The sequence below is a fragment of the Monodon monoceros genome, unplaced genomic scaffold (genome assembly GCF_005190385.1).
Source record: "Monodon monoceros isolate NGI ecotype Baffin Bay Population unplaced genomic scaffold, NGI_Narwhal_1 Super_Scaffold_21, whole genome shotgun sequence".
In the NCBI taxonomy this organism is placed as follows: domain Eukaryota; kingdom Metazoa; phylum Chordata; class Mammalia; order Artiodactyla; family Monodontidae; genus Monodon; species Monodon monoceros.
In genome coordinates, this window is record NW_021703778.1 from 69,850,307 (window position 1) to 69,865,713 (window position 15,407).

The following is a 15,407-nucleotide window of genomic DNA, read 5'->3' on the forward strand; positions in this document are numbered from 1 at the left end:
CGCCCGCAGCACTCCACACACTGGTTGAATGAAACAGGACAAAATTCTGGCAGAGACCAGACTTTGAAGGTGCTGTGCAGGCCCAGGGCAGGTGGTCGGCCAGTGGAGGTGAGTGATGGTGCTGGAGGTGGCCGTGTCGTGGCACCAGGGCTGAGTGGGAATCAGTACAGACTAGGAGGGGTGCATGGGAGGACGTTTCTCTCACTTAGATACAATCTCAAGTCATGCCCTGACATCGTCCCGTGTGTGTGTGTGTGTGTGTGTGTGTGTGTTTTAGGAACATCTCCATGTAAGTAATGCTGTGAGCAGCGGAAAAAGGAGATGAAGCCCATTCTCTCTGCTGGGTGACTAGGACCTGCCTAGTGTCAGGGTCAGACTGTTTAAGGGGTGTGGGGACAGAATTGTGGAGACGTGGCTCTCCTTCTGCATCTCCGCCTGGTGCAGGGAGCAGAGAACGCCTGGGATACTTCTAGAAGCAGCCAGGATGACGCAGGGACTTGATCTTGCCTGGTACAGGAAGCCACGCAGAGCCGGAGGGCACCGCATTGTGGGGCAAGAAGAGAACATCCGGGAAACTTTCCCCTGTGCCCTCCACCAGGCCCCCCAAGCGGCCCCAGCCCCCTGCGGCCCCTCCCTCCGCCCTGCTCCTTCCAAGGAGCCTGTTTGAGAATTCAGTGATTCACTTCCCGTCTTCCACCCTTGTTTAATGTTCCCTCCATTGTTACCAAACAGTCCAGGCCCCGGTGGCAGGGGGTGTCCTGCACTCTGGCTGAGGAGGGAGAGGAGGACAGAGCTGTTTACAGAGCCTGGGAGATGGGCCTGGCCTCCTAGGAAGACAGGCTGGGATGGCGCTGGGGCCCTGACAGCTGGCTGTGTGGGGGGTGGGAAGCGCCAGAAGGCGGTCTTCCTGCCCTGGAGGGGATCCCTGCCCTTTGCTGTGGGGTTAGCTTCTTTATTCCCCAACAGCTGAGTTTTCCATTTTGGGTCACAGATAGTTTTGGGATCATGGATTCCTGGAGTAGAAAAAAGGAACAGAAGGGTCCTTGGGGAGATGCTGTCTCTGCCTGGCCTCAGTCTCCTCCTTTGTGGGGAGAAAAAGGGGGAGGTGGTGAAATGACTGACCTTTAGAGCCACACCCCTGCCCCCAGCTCCGAAGCCCTCCGATTCCTGAGCCTGGAACAAACCACACCAGGTTATCTGCGTTCACCCCCACGTCTGGGGCGAGTCCCACCAAAGCCACAGCCACGGATGTGACCACGTCTGTGAGCCACGGCACCCGCTTCCCGACCTCTGACCTTGCAGGTCAGCAACTCTGCAGCCTCCCTCACCTTTCTGGTTTGAAGCCACCTTCTCTCTCAGGAAGCTGTCTGATATCAATTGAATTCTTCCCTATCACATCACAGCTGGGACTGCCACTGTTTTGCTGAAAACGCTGTTAAGTTTGGGCTTTGGGGGTTTGTTTTCTTCTAACCTGCAGAAAGATAGAAAGTCCTGAAGTTTTCCCTTTTACCCTTGCCGTGTGTTGTTTCGTTTATAAGTGGGTACTCCCTCTTCTTGATCATGTATTTGCTCTACTGCTGTTGGTGATTCAGGTTTGTTTCCTCCAAGGCCCTGCGTGCCTAAAGGCAGTCAAGGAGCGAGAAGGTGTAAACACAGCCCTTTTTAAGCTCCTTTTCGCTGTAAGTTAGTGTATTTCTCAGGTATGTGGCATGTCAGTGCTAGAAGGCAGGGAGACACTAGAGATTGGTTGAACCCATCATTTTATAGATGGGATGCCCACACCTAGAGACCCCTCACTTTTCGGCAGCACAGCCAGCGTAAGGACCACGAACGCTCCAGGGTAGCCCACTCCCCAGGGTAGCCCCAGGTGCCTGCATGCTTTCTCTTCTGGTAAATCCAACACTGATAAAATCTCCATTCTACAAATATTTGTTGAGTAAATTTATCGCAAAGCCTCCTGTCCAGTGTGTGCCTACAGCCTTAGCCACAGATGACTTGTCTCTCTTTGCGCCGAGTGAAGTAGGCAGACCTCTTCATCCACGAGCGTTTCAGCTCCCCGCACCCCGCCACTGGCTGCTGTAGCAGAACTAAGTAGCACCTGTGGCTGTCATTCCCCTGTTGTTTTTAACGGCACCTCTCAATACCAGCTGATAGCTTTGAGAACATTCCTGGTATTGGGTTTCTGGCAGTAACGTGCGTCTGCGGGTCCCTTTACTATAAGGCTTCATGTCTTGTCTGGGTTCACAAGGCTGGGGTGCAGCCTGAGGTTTTTATCTGTTGCCTCCAACTTCTGATTGTTGCTGCACGGAGGACTGAGTCGGTTGTCGTGACCTACTTGTGAACAAATGTCACATGCAAGCCCCGTGCTCCATCCAGGGGAAGTTAAGTTGGGTCTCCTTGCCCTCAAGGAGCTCCTGTTTTAGTTAGGAAGGGAAACCCAGACACACATGGAAGTTATTAATACTTAATCATCCCAGGCCTTTGGTGCTAGGGATGATGAGTTCGGTGAGTGTTGGACAGTAGTGTCTGTAAATCTTTGAAGAGGGGAGAACAGAGAGTGGTCATTCTGCAGAGAGAGCCACAGAATGGGATAATTTTTGAGCTAGAGGCATCATTGGGCCTGTCATAGGGCTGAAGGGAGCCTCTGGACCCCCAGACGATCTCAGCGTGCCGCCGCTGGCCGAAGATCTCTGGCTTTGGGGACGCGGAAGCCCCATGCTCAGGTGCTGTGGCTGCAATGTGCTACCTCTGCTACTTGAGCCAGTTAAGCATTGTGCATTTCCTTACCTGTAAAACAGGCCTCCAGATATCTGAGCTGTTTGGGAAGTGGGGGTCTGATGGGCGGTGGGTGGGTGGGTACTCTGTGGGTACTTGGCTGGGACTTGGGTGCGCTGCGTATGGGAGGGAGTTGTGAGTGTTGTGAGTGGACCCAGGGGAGGGAGCTTCACCTGGAAGCTTTTCTGTGCTCCTGAGTGGAGCTGCTTGCGGGGGCTGCAGCTTTCAGCCCAGAGCCATTTAGTCAATGAGACCAGCTTTTAAGCAGCAGGCAACAGCCACCCTGACTTGTAAGTTCTAAGCCCTCCCTTGTTTATTTGGAAACCCCATCTTCCTGCCCATAGGGGTTCTTTGCTGTCTTAGTTGCAGTTGCCCCCAATGAACCACAACCTTTTGTTTAAGGACAATAGGAAGTCTGTCCCCTTAGACTGAAAGGAATGCTGATTGGCTGCCTCAGTGTCCTCAGGATAGTGATGCCCAAAATATACGGGACACCCGCTCTTTGTTACCGGTTAGATGGAAACTGCTTATGTAAGCTTGTAAAGCTTTGGTCCAGAGAGAAGCAGAGTGTCTGTGGCACGTTAGAGTTCGGTGTCCTGCAAACGCTGTCTTTTCCGCTTACAAAGGTAGCTATGTAACTTCATGGTCCTTCAACTCACTTCTTCTAGAAATGTGGTCATTTCCCACCCCTCCCTTGCTTCCAGCTCCCCCGCAGTGGCTGCCCTGAAAGGTTTGAGGATTCTAAAGGCTTTGGGGCCGCTTTTAAAAATAGGGAAATGTGGTTAAGGCTGAAATGCGGGAATGTTCCTTTCCTAACCCATATTGTATGGCATTTCACTAGGAATGGTTGTAAACTTGGAGCTTGAGTGAGCGCTTCCAGAAGCCTTACCTCTCAGTTTGAATGTCACAGAAAGTTGCCAGGTTTGCCCTTTGCTTGCATGCTCTGTAGCACTTGTGACATTGTTTTATCTCTCTGGCCAGTGACTCATAATTAAGGAAGTCAAAACTGAGCAATTAACACAAAACCTCCTCATTTGCCCTCTTCACCTCTCCCCCCCCCCCCAACTCCCCTAGTCGCGAACACCCGCCTGACATTTTCTATAATCTTTGGAAACTTTGATTTGTTTCGATGGGATGAGGCAGCCAGTGACCATCACCATCGCCTGGTTCCACTCGTTTAAGCCCAACTGTCTGTGAGAATCTTCTTCTCCAAAAAAAAAGAGGAAAGAAAATCCCAGCCCTAAACGTGCAGTCTGCCCACAGGAAGTGATTCACGGGCTCGGTTCATGCAAACCCGATGGGGCAGGAGGTGGGAGGCTGGGAACTGGGTCTGGGAAAAGACAGCCCCGGAGAGGATACTCAGACCTTAATGGTTTCTGCTGGAGGAAAGTGAAAAACAGAATGACTAAGAGTCCTGTAAAAAGAATTGTTTGTTTAGTGAAGTGAGCTAATACTGAAGTTCACTGGCAGATAAGACAAGAGAAATAGCAGTTGTCAGGGGAGGTGACTTTTCGGAGCCCTGCCTTTTTATTTTTTCAGAGATCAAAGACATTTCTCAGTCTTAAGGCATTTATTAGTGGAAGGTTGAGATCTGTAGTTCAAGCCCCAGTTTTCTCTTCTTCAGGAAAAAAGGGTCTAAGCCGAGATAATGATCTAATACTCTCCAAAAGCTCTTCTTTTCTCTTTTTACTTTTCCCTCCAAAGTTAGACTTTTGAGGCTAGTAAATATCTTTCCGTGACTGCTCACGGAGGGTCACGTTGTCAGAGAGAGAAGGAATCCTTTCTTCCTGCATGCTTCTGTCCTGTGGGCTTCAGCCTGCCATTTTATTTTATTTTCCCCCAAATTGAAAATACAAATTAATCCGTTTCCCCAAAGCAGTTTGGAAACAGGCAACCTCTAAGTGTTGGCTGTGTGAACAGCCCTGCTGCAGAGCCAGGACCACAGGAGGCCAGAATCACCCAGTAGAATGAGCAGAGATTATCTAAACACACTTAGATTCACGATTTCCATTTCAAACTCCCCGTATTTTATGAGGTGAGCTTTAGGGGTGAGGGTTGTAATAAAAGCTGGGCTGAAGTGTGCTTTTTTGCCTCAAGCCCATCAGAACATTGCCAAGGGCTGTGAGTATCCTGAAAGTTCCATGAGTGGTCTCTTTAAATAAACAAATAGATGATCTTCAGACTTAATTCCATTCTTGAATGTTAACTGGCAGAGTGAAACGGCCATGCAGAGAGTTCTGTGTAGCCCGGCAACGATTCTTTCTCCTTGTTTTGGTAACCAGAGACCAACCCAGACTTCTGTATGTAGCATCTTCCCTTTTCAACTTGAAACCTCTTTGTTCCTGCCGACACTCGAGAAGAAGCGATTCCCATCAAGTTGGTTCTTGGAGAAGAAAATATTTATGAACACCAAAGCTGTGAAATAGAAAGATCTCCCTTTCCTCCTCCTTGTCTTCTCCCCCTCTTCCTCCAAGATTTAACTACTTTCTTTGCATGGGTGAGGGGGAAGGGAAGGAGGGGGTACCATGGCCATGGTTTCACCAGAGCCCAAGGAGAATCTCTGGTTCATACAGAATGATCACTGTGCTTTGCAGGCATGGGCAGCTGGGTTTGGGGTATCACACCCAGGCTACAAAATAGGGCACTGCTTCTTGCCGATCTGGGCAGCGTTAGGCAGGTCACTCAACGTCACATGAATCCTTCACCTGGGACTGAGGAGAACCCACCCTCCGGGATCCCTGTATCCAGTGAGATAATGAGTGAGAAGTGCCAGATAAACACCTGCTCTGAGGTATAAATTCCTTCTGTTTTCCCCAACCTGTGCCCACGTCCAGAGCACTTCCTTAACCCGCGGGTTCTCAAGGGGCCTAGGGGAGTGACTTGGCCCCCTAGGGGACCTTTGGCAACATCTGGAGACAGTTTTGGTTATCACAGCTGGCAGGGGGCGCCACTGGCATCTAGTGGGTACAGGCCAGAGATGCTATATAACCTACCATGCACAGGACAGCTGCTACTCCCCTACCCCCGACATAGAATTAGCTGTTCCCAAATGTCAGGAGAGCTGAGGTTGAGCAACGGGGTGGGAGTGGGGGGCTCGCCTTACTCATAGCCACTGTTGAAAGTTTCTTGGTGTCCGTGTGCTTTTCAGGTGATTACGATTAAGCCAAAATTTCTCCAGATCAGCCTCCTGCTTTTCTAGGACGTACACACTCTGCACATCCCTGGCCCCTTGGGAGGAAAGAAGCCCCGAGGTCCAGATGATGGGTTTCCTGTGGGGTCCAGCCCCCCTGCAGAGGGCAGGATGAGGTGTTCCATGGCTTCTTCCTTCCAGGGTCTGCCCAGGGGGCTCCTGCCACCTCTGGGGCTCACACTCGGGCCCTAGCTGCTTGGAGCACTTGTCACGGACCTGAGCCAACTGCTCTGGAGATCTCTCGAGGGGAAGGGAGACTCAGTCCAGTGGGGAGGAGTGAGGGCCACCTGCTGGTCTGGAGTACAGCGTGGGGGGGGGCTTGAGTCTGGCATTTTATGGAGTGTCCCCCAGTTTGGCAGCCTGAAGCGCCGGATATCATCCATCGGCAAGTTCAGATGGGAATTGGGTTGTTCTTTGTGAAGTGGTTCAGTGACTGCTGTCAGGGGTTGTGAAATCCTGTTTTCAGCTCCTCGCAGACCAATGTAAACTGGAACCTTAAAAAATGTGCTTAGCGTACTTAACAGAACTTGCTGAGGACACTTATGAAACTGGGCTGGGGCATGTGGTCACCGTAGCAGGGCTTAACAACCGAAGCTCAGTTATCCGGATCGCCCCCCGCCCCGGGTCTGGTTCCTCCTTTGTGGCGCCAGATGACAAGAAGGGGCCGATGTTGGAAATGTCGCTTTTTATTTAAACTCTAACAACCAAAGAAAACTTTGAAAGGGTCTGGGGAATCGTATATTCAGTGTACAGCTCAATTTCTTCTTGTTTGTAATGGTTTATTTTAATATAACTTCAGACCTCAGAACGTTGCAGTGATGGGACAGGAATCATAGTATACATCCTCTACCGAGAGTCAATTTTTTTTTTCCATCCCGAAGAGTCAGAAATTTGGGCCACTTAAGATTCAGTACAACAAAGACAAAATTATGTTTTGTTGCACTCAGCTTACCGCGGGGAAGTGTGGACTCACACACGTTTCTCAGACTTCATTGGTGGCGAGGCCTGGCTACAGTGAGATAGCAGCTGGGAGGCCGCCTTCTCGCTCTGTGTTCGTTTGCTGGGTGACCTTGAGGTGCTTCATCTATCAGTCTGTTTCCTCAACCACAGAAGGAAGGGATTGGTCCAGATGCTCTCAAGGTCCTCATGTCGCAGCTGTCTGTAGTTCTCCAGAGGAGGTTTCCAGGCAGACACTTAGCCAGAGTTTAGCTGACCAGGACATTTTGTTCCCTGAATGTTAGGCCTCTGTGGTTTGTCACCTGCAACCTTGCGACTCGACACGTGACCCCTGTGCGGTACTTCTGCCTGGAACAAAGGATGCTTTGGTTTTCGCTGTGTTGACCAAAGGGAGAGGATCCTAGGTGAACCCCCAAATCCAATGGCCCTCTCGGCAGGAGTGTGTTCAGGGCTTTCATATTTGATCCTCTGTCAAACAGCTGTACTGGGCTGTCCTTGGCAGGGAAGAGAGAAGGGCACATTCTGATACTTGCGTATGAAGGAGAGGCAGAGTGGGAGATCTGAGGGCAGACACTGGCACTTAAAGGCCAGGTGGAACCAATGGAACTATGGCTACTCAATGAGCAAGTCGAAAAGGAAAGCTGGTCTCCGGAAGAAGCTAGAAAGTTTAGTAGCGTGTGTGTTTTAAGTAAAATGGGTTTCAACAGAAATACGATTGTATTAACAAATTTACTTTCTGTTCACTTCTTCGGCTCAGGTAACCAGAACAGCGCCTGGGATTTGGTAGGTGTTCGGTCACTCTTTGATGATGGATAAGAAGTCAGTTTCCCTGGTAGGGATGCAGCATAGAACCGAGAAAAAGCACTGTTTACCTCTCCCTCTCACCCTCCTTTTCTCAGCACTGGTGTACAAGTTATATGACTTTGGGCAAAGCCCTTAGGTTCTCTGAGCTCAGTGAAGGCAGGATACACTGAGGTTGAGCCATGTTTGCACTCTCGCATTGTAGCAGTGTGCCCGGCGCACAGTTCGTGCTGTGAATATATCCCGGTGCGTTTCTGGAGCTTATGTGCTCAGCTCACAATTTTCTCCCCAACCCCCATGTCAAAGTCCACTGGTACTTCATGTCAGCCCCCAGATGCCTGTGGGTCCGAGATCACTGGTCACAGGGACGTGAGTGGCATGTGGGCCCTGGCCCTGCCTCTCCGCCCCGAGTGTGCTGGCGGGCGTCACCTCACCAGCAGCTCTGGACCCTGGCATGTCCATGTCCTTGGCTGTGGCTCCCACCCCCGTTTTGGGATACTTTACAGGTCCCACTTGGAGCCAACGGGAGGAAACCTAAGTTCCTGCCGCGGGAAATGGTTCGGCTGGTGAAGAATATATTTAAGGAATAAAACCTCTGTCAGAGGAGCTTGAGAGGGTTGCTGGAGAAAGGCTTTTGGGGGTCTCTCATCAGGAAGCCACTGGGTGTGGGGCGAGACCTCAGCCCAGAGGCGGATGCCTGGGACTGTGCTCTTAGCCCCAGCAGCTGGTCTTGGGTTACGACGAGGAAGGGCTGGGTCAGGGAGAGGGGCGGGTCATACATAGAGCCTTTTCTGCAGTGGAGCATGCTTATGGTAACGTCAGCTCGGAATGAAGACTTATTTATTGGTTTTACTTAAGATGGGCTTGGTACCCTGTAAGGCTGGGGAGAGTGTGTACCGGACACATCAGCTAAATTAAATGCAGCAGCTGAAACTCCCAATTCACCATTAATCCTTGGGAAAGCATTGCTGTGTATTTTGAGTGGGACAGAGGGAGAAAAGGAGCCCTACGAGGGGTGGCTCTGGACAGCCCAGACTTGGAACCAAAAGGAGTGGTCGTCGATGCATAAAAGGACGTGCACGAGATGCCCTCCTTGTCGTGAGTTTGGGAATTGTAGGGCCCAGAAGCAGGGGCCTGGACCAGATGACTCCTGGAGGATGCTGCCGAGCCAGCCTGGTGGTCATGTGCTCGCGAGCTGGAGAGCGTGCCTGTCTCCCCACCGTCGGGCCCAGCCTGGCAGCCAGGAGAGCTGCCCTGCAGCTGCAGCCTGGGTGCAGACGGCTGTGTGATCCTAGGAGGCGAGCCTTGCCTCTCAGATGGAGCGGGTGCATAGTGAGGCGGGACTGTTACAAGACTTGACTTACGACCTGACTGCATCGTGGTGAGGCTGCTCTGAGATAAGGAGCCCGGAAGCCTTGTGAAAACTAGAAGCATCAGGCCGCCCGAGGCCTCACTGTGGCCCCCTGGGCTGTGCAAACGGATGGCCAAGGCAGGGGAAGGGGTCTGGTGTTTTGGACCTCCTACTGGGAACCTTCTTTACCAGGCGCTGTCATAGTAATAGGAGTAGTAGTAGTTATACAACAATAATGACAATGGATTGGTGCCATTTATCGTGTCCTAACGATATGCCAGAGGCTTTCCCTAGAATGTCATTTAGTCCTCCCAACAGTCTAGCGAAGGGACTTATTTCAGGTGAAAGATAATTAAGACCAAGACATTATAAGCAATATGATCAAGTTTACATAGTTATTGACCAGAGTCAGTATTTGAATCCATGCTTATGCAGTCCAAAGCCCTTGCCTTTTTTTTTTTTTGGAAATGTGGTATAGTTGACATACAACAATGCACATATTTAAAGTGTACAACTTGATAACTTTTGACATACGTATACACCTGTGAAACCACCACTACAATCAAGGTGGCAGACGTAGCCTTTACTCCTTGATAAGCCCCCTCTCCCAGGCCCCACCCCATCACCCCATCCCTAGGCAACCGCTGACCTGCTTGCCGTCATGCAAATGTAAGTTTGCATTGTTCCTTTACTTTAAATTCCTCTGTATAATGTTACGCAAAGGGAATCGTGTCTGGCTTTCTTCACTCAGAATGATTATTTTTTGATTCATCCGTGTTGTTTGTATCAATAGTTCATCCTTTTTTGTCGCTGAGTGGTAGTCTTTGTATGGCTGTTTCACAGTTTATTCATTCACTTGTTGGGAAACACTGGGTCATCTCCAGTTTGGGGCCATTATAAATACAGCTGGGACGAACATTCATGCACATGTCTTTGTGTGGACAGATGCCTTCACTGCTCTCGGGTAAGCACTTAGGGGTGGGCTGAGTGGATCCTATGGTGGGTTTCTGTTTTGAAATTTTAAGAAACTTCCAAACTGTTTTCCAAAGTAGTTGTGCCATTTTACATCCCCGCCAGCAGCGTATGACGTTTCAGTTGCTCCACATCCTTACATGTGGCACAGTCTTTTAAGTAGCAGCCATTCTAGTAATGATGGAGTGGCATCTCGTTGTCGTTTTAGTTTGCACTTCTCTAGGGACTAGTGATGTTGAGCACCTTTTCATGCACTTGTTTTGCAATCTTTTTGTGTAGCGTCTGTTCAGATCATTTACCTGTTTTGTTTTTTAATGGGTGGTTTGTTTTCTTAATAGTGAGTTTTCAGAGTTCTTTATATATTCTGGAAATAGGTCTTTTACCAGATACACGCTTTTTGCAAATATTGTCTCCCAGTTTGTGGTTTGTCTTTTTTATTCTCTTAACAGGGTCTTTCAAAGACCAGAAGCTTAAGCTTTGATGAAGTCCAATTTATCAACTTTAAAAAAAAATGGAATGTGTTTCTGATGTGGTATCTTTGCCCATCCCAAGGTCACAAAGGTTCTCTCCCGTGTTTTCTATTAGAAGTCATATAGTTTTAGGCTTTTTATTATGACCCACTTGAGTTAATTTTTGTATAGGGTGCAAGGTACAGATTGGATTTCATTTTCCTTGCATGTGGCCATCCAGTTGTTCTGGTACCATTTGTTGAAAAGACCTTTCTTTCTGTACAAAATTGTCTTTGGGCCTGTGTCGAAAATCAGTTGTCCATATATATGTGACTATTTCTGGACTCTCTGAGCTTCCATTGATCTGTACCTTCCTTAATTTAAAAAAATTTATACTATCAAACTGATTCATGTATGTAGTTTAAAAACTCAAGAAGTCCTTGAAAAACTCAAATCTCTCTTGAATTTTTAATTTATATTCTTATTTTTTATTTCCAGGAGTGCTTTTCAGTAGTCTGTAAATGTTCCTGTTTTAGGATTGCAATAGCTCATCTCCCCGAGAGTAGTTTTTGTTTTATTTTATTTGGAAGTTTTCTTCTGCTCCCTGCATTGTCTCAGATTTCTTTTTTTTTCTCCCCCACTTATTTCTATCTCTGCGCCTCCTGTTAGAGGCTTTCTTTAAATGGCTGGGGATTCTGGCCTTGCGTTCACATTTGAGAGCGTGGCAGTAAAAAGCCGATTGCCTGTTCTGTGTATGGTGGTGGGAGGGGCCTGTTGGCGGGTGGGCTTCCCCGTAGGGAGAACTGGCAGAAACAGGGCTGTTTAGTTGGGGAATCCCCAAATGTCAGTATTTCAGGTCTTTTCTTGTGGACTGAGCTGTTTAATTCCTCCACAGGCAGGGATGGGGTGAGCAAGGGAGCTGAGCGCTCTGTTCATGAACTCCTGTTTCCTAGCCCCTGTCTGACCTTCACCCGCAGCCGTGCCCTGGTGGCCCTGTCTAGAGCCCCGCTCTCCCATTCATTTTCGGCAGAGAGCAAACCTGTCTCTGGCAGGGTTGGGGAGGTCCTGTTTATGGGGAGGCCTGGGGGGGAAGGAGCTGGGATCTGCCTGCCTCTTCTGTAGACAGTCAACCCATCCTCCTGTTCTCAGCCAAGTCTTGACAAGTGTGTGGTGCCTCCAAGTTCAGACTCTTTCCCAGGTTCACTCTGCTAAGTCTCTTCCCATTCGGCCATCTGCTTTCCACTTTTGTCTGCTCTTCTCTCCTACCCATTGTCTTGGGCAGGACAGAGATAAATGCATCCATTCAGTTTGTTGTATTTGACCGAAGGACTTCCTTAGCCTCTCCCGCCCCTCTCTCCCACCGTTTCTCCCTCCTCCTCCCCCTCCCTCCCTCCTCCCTCCCTCCTCCCTCCCTCCCCTTGTCCCCTCCCCCTTTCTCTTCCCCCTCCTCCCCTCCCCCTCCTCCTGTCCATCTCCCTCCCACTATCCATCACTTGCCTCCACCTTCCCTCCACCTCCCTCCCATCATCCCGTCCTGTGTCCCCTCTCCCTCCTCCCCGCCCCCCCCTCCTTTTTACTCCCCCCTACCCCTTCTCCCTGCTCCTTCCTCTGTGCCTGGAGCGCTCTCTGCCATACTTCTTCAGGTAGACAGCCAGGCTCTTCAGGCCCTGAGAGGAAACAGCCCCTGTAACGCAGAAAGGATTGGATGAGGAATCAGGACACTGCAGTCTCTGCCTACAGATGTGATGAGCCTTCTGTGCTCCTTCACCACATCCTTGATTCTCCTTCCCATCCCTCAACTCCCAAAGCCCGTAAGGGCCACATCACGCCCAGACCTTGGCCTCCGTCACATGACGTGTCTGAGCCTCGTGTGCCCCGAGGTGTCCCATTTCTGCCCACTCCACGCCCTTTTCCCCCTTGCAGGCCCGTGAGCAGGCCCTGGGTCACTCTGGGTCTCTGGCTCGGCTGTCCCAGTCCTGGGGGTTAGGATGTTAGGGCGGCGTGTGAGCGTCGCTCCACGTCAGGAGTGCCCAGGGCGTCCTGTCCCCGCACCTGCCCTGCCTAAGGCACAGGCCCAGTGCAGGGCTGATGGGAACTTGGCCTTTCGTGCCCTCTCTCAGGCCGTCTGCCCCGTGGAAGCAGGGACCCTTCTCTTGCGTTGCCCACCATCACCCCTCCTCCTGCTCTGTATTACTGTTTTTTTTTTTACATCTGTGATTCTATTTCTGTTTTGTAAATAGGTTCATTTGTACCATTTCTTTTTAGATTCCACATATAAGTGATATCATGTGATGTTTTTCTTTCTGTCTGACTTCACTCTGTATGGCAATCTCTAGGTCCATCTGTGTTGCTGCAAATGGCATTATTTTATTCTTTTTATGACTGAGTAGTATTCCATCATACATACGTTCCGCATCTTCTTTATCCATTCCTCCGTCAATGGACATTTAGGTTGCTTCCATGTTCCTCGCTGTTGTGAATAGTGCTGCATTTTTTTTTTTTTTTAAAGCAAGAGGGCTAACCCTTCCATCAACCAGGTAGGGGTTGGGGGCTCCCTCCACAGCCCACTCTTTCCTCGCTGCTGGTCTGAGCCTCTCTCCAAGGCCTCCCCCTGCAGAGGCCACTCCAGATGTCTAGCTGGCTCTCTGTTGGGGCTTTTGTCCAACACTGAAGAGCAGATGTGCCCACTTCCCTATCTTTGAGCACACGGTGGCTTTGCAAGAAAATGGGAAGAGCTGAGTCCCTCTCTGTCCCCACACATCACCTCCCACTCTCCCTTTCTCTCGTCCTCAGCCCCACAGCTCACCTCACTTCTCCGGGGCCGGGTTTGCAGAGTGGCCATCGTGATGGGGAAGAATAACGGTCCTGTTGGTGCTTCACGAAGCACTTTTGAGTGGATATTGAGCTGCGTGAGGTCAGGGGCAGCAGTGGGGGGGGAGAATGTTCCATTTTACAGATGAGGTAACTGAGGGTCCTGGAGACTTCAGGACTTGCCCAGGGTCTCACAGCCGGAAGAGGAGAACCTCCTCTTGACCCCAGGTCTCATGAGTCCACATCTGGCCATCTGCCTTCTGTATCTCAGGGGCGAGTCCCAGGCTGTCTTCTCTCGTTCTGCCTCCTAATTACTGTTTCTGGGCTGTTGGGGTTCCTTGGTCTGGGGCCCCACAGGAGGGAGGTAATTACATCCTTTGAGCTGCCCTGAGTCAGCAGATCCCTGTCAGTCCCTGTGCCCAAGTCCTGTTCTGACCTCTGTCTGTCCTCCCCCCTGCCCAGGCCAGTGCCTTGGAGAGTTTGATTGGATTCCTGTTTCTCTCTCTTTGGTTGGTGATTCTGGTTGCATCTGGCAAGCCCCTCCCTCACAGAGTGTCCATACATTCCATATATTCAGGAAAATGGGTGCCCTCAGTCGTATGGGGGCAGGGAGGGAGAGCTTCAAATGCCTCTCCACCAGGCCTGCCCAGCTATTAGAAAAGTCCTGCCCGCTGGCCAGTGGGGTCCTAGGATGGGCCGTCTTGAAGAAAGAGCAGTACTGCTTCCGGGTGCCTCCTTATTTGTTTGTTTTTGCGGTACGCGGGCCTCTCACTGTCGTGGCCTCTCCCGTTGCGGAGCACAGGCTCCGGACGCACAGGCTCAGCGGCCATGGCTCACGGGCCCAGCCGCTCCGCGGCATGTGGGATCTTCCCGGACCGGGGCACGAAGGGTGCCTCCTTATTGATGAGCATCCATCTCATCCACTCTGACTCTCCACTACCCCCAGTCTGCTTGTCCCTGCAGCCAGGATTATCACGGGGCCTGTGTCTTGCGTGCGCACACACAAACACACTCTCAGCCCACTTACACATCTCAGAGGCTTCCTGTGGCCTTTAGAAAAAAGGCAGAACCTCTCACCATGGCATCTGAGACCCTGCAGAAGCACCCCTGTCTGCTACCCCAGCCTCCCTCCTCTCTGGTCACTCTGGCCTTCATTCTGGTATTCCTCCTCACCGTGTTTTCCCCCTTCCCAGGGCCTTTGCACATGCTCTTCTCTCTACTTGGAGTGCCCTCCTCCCGTACGCCTTTGACTACTTAGTTCTTACTTGTCCTTCAGACTTCCTGGTCAACCACCACCTCCTCGGAGATGCCCTGTCCCGCCCTTCAGTGCAGCAGGGTCCCCAGGGTCATGTGCTCTTGTGGTTCCCTGCCCTTAGTTTGTCATTGTAGCTGTCCTGGTCATGTGATTAATGTCGGTCTTGCCCACGGAAGTTCTGTGGAAGCAGGGACCGCTCTGTGGTCTCTTTTACTCCCTTTCCCTCACCACTGTAACCCTAGTGCCACACAGAGTAGGAGGTCATTAAAGACTTGTTAGGTAAAGGACTCTGTGTGAACGGAAACTCCGCACCTGTCTAATACCTGGCGTTGCTTGAAGTCTCTCACCTCTCCCTCCAGATGCCTCCTGCCTCCGACCTTACTCTTGGCTGATGGTGCTCCTGCCACACAAGCTCCCAGCTGTCATGGCCTGTGGCACTGCTCCAACTTTCTTGTCCTGCAGATGACCTGGGGATTTTAGAAAGAGGAAGTATCTGATATAGTGGGTTGGGGTAGCCTCTGAGATTTTGTCTTTTTCACGAGCTTCCGTGGACCCGTGCTGCTGGTCCACCAGGGACCACACTCAGGCCTGGGGTGGGGGGCGCGGCGCCAGGTCAGCTGCTCAGAGGCTAAGTCACCACGGAAGACGCGGTTTGCACAGGGACAGGACACTGCCGTTGGGGGTGGGTTCGGCCCAGCCAGGCCGGGGACCGTGGCAGAACCAAGTCACAGACTCGGTTCCTGCTCTGCTCACGCACGACCGCTTAGGCCTTAGCTCTGAACTGGGACACCTGGGGCAGCCTGCCAGCAGCCCTCACGCTGAGAGGGACTCCCGAGAGGTCTGCCG

General features: G+C 51.1%; 1 protein-coding gene across 1 annotated transcript in view; it reads left to right on the forward strand.

Moving 5' to 3' along the window:
• LOC114903841 (translation initiation factor IF-2-like) overlaps window positions 1-9,569 on the forward strand; it is a 222,226-nt gene extending 212,657 nt beyond the window's left edge. Inside the window, exon 4 of the mRNA XM_029237103.1 lies at window positions 7,680-9,569. Coding sequence (XP_029092936.1) covers window positions 7,680-7,709 — 30 coding nt within the window. The 3' untranslated portion in view covers window positions 7,710-9,569. The remainder of the gene's footprint in view (window positions 1-7,679) is intronic.
• Window positions 9,570-15,407: the final 5,838 nt, after the last annotated feature.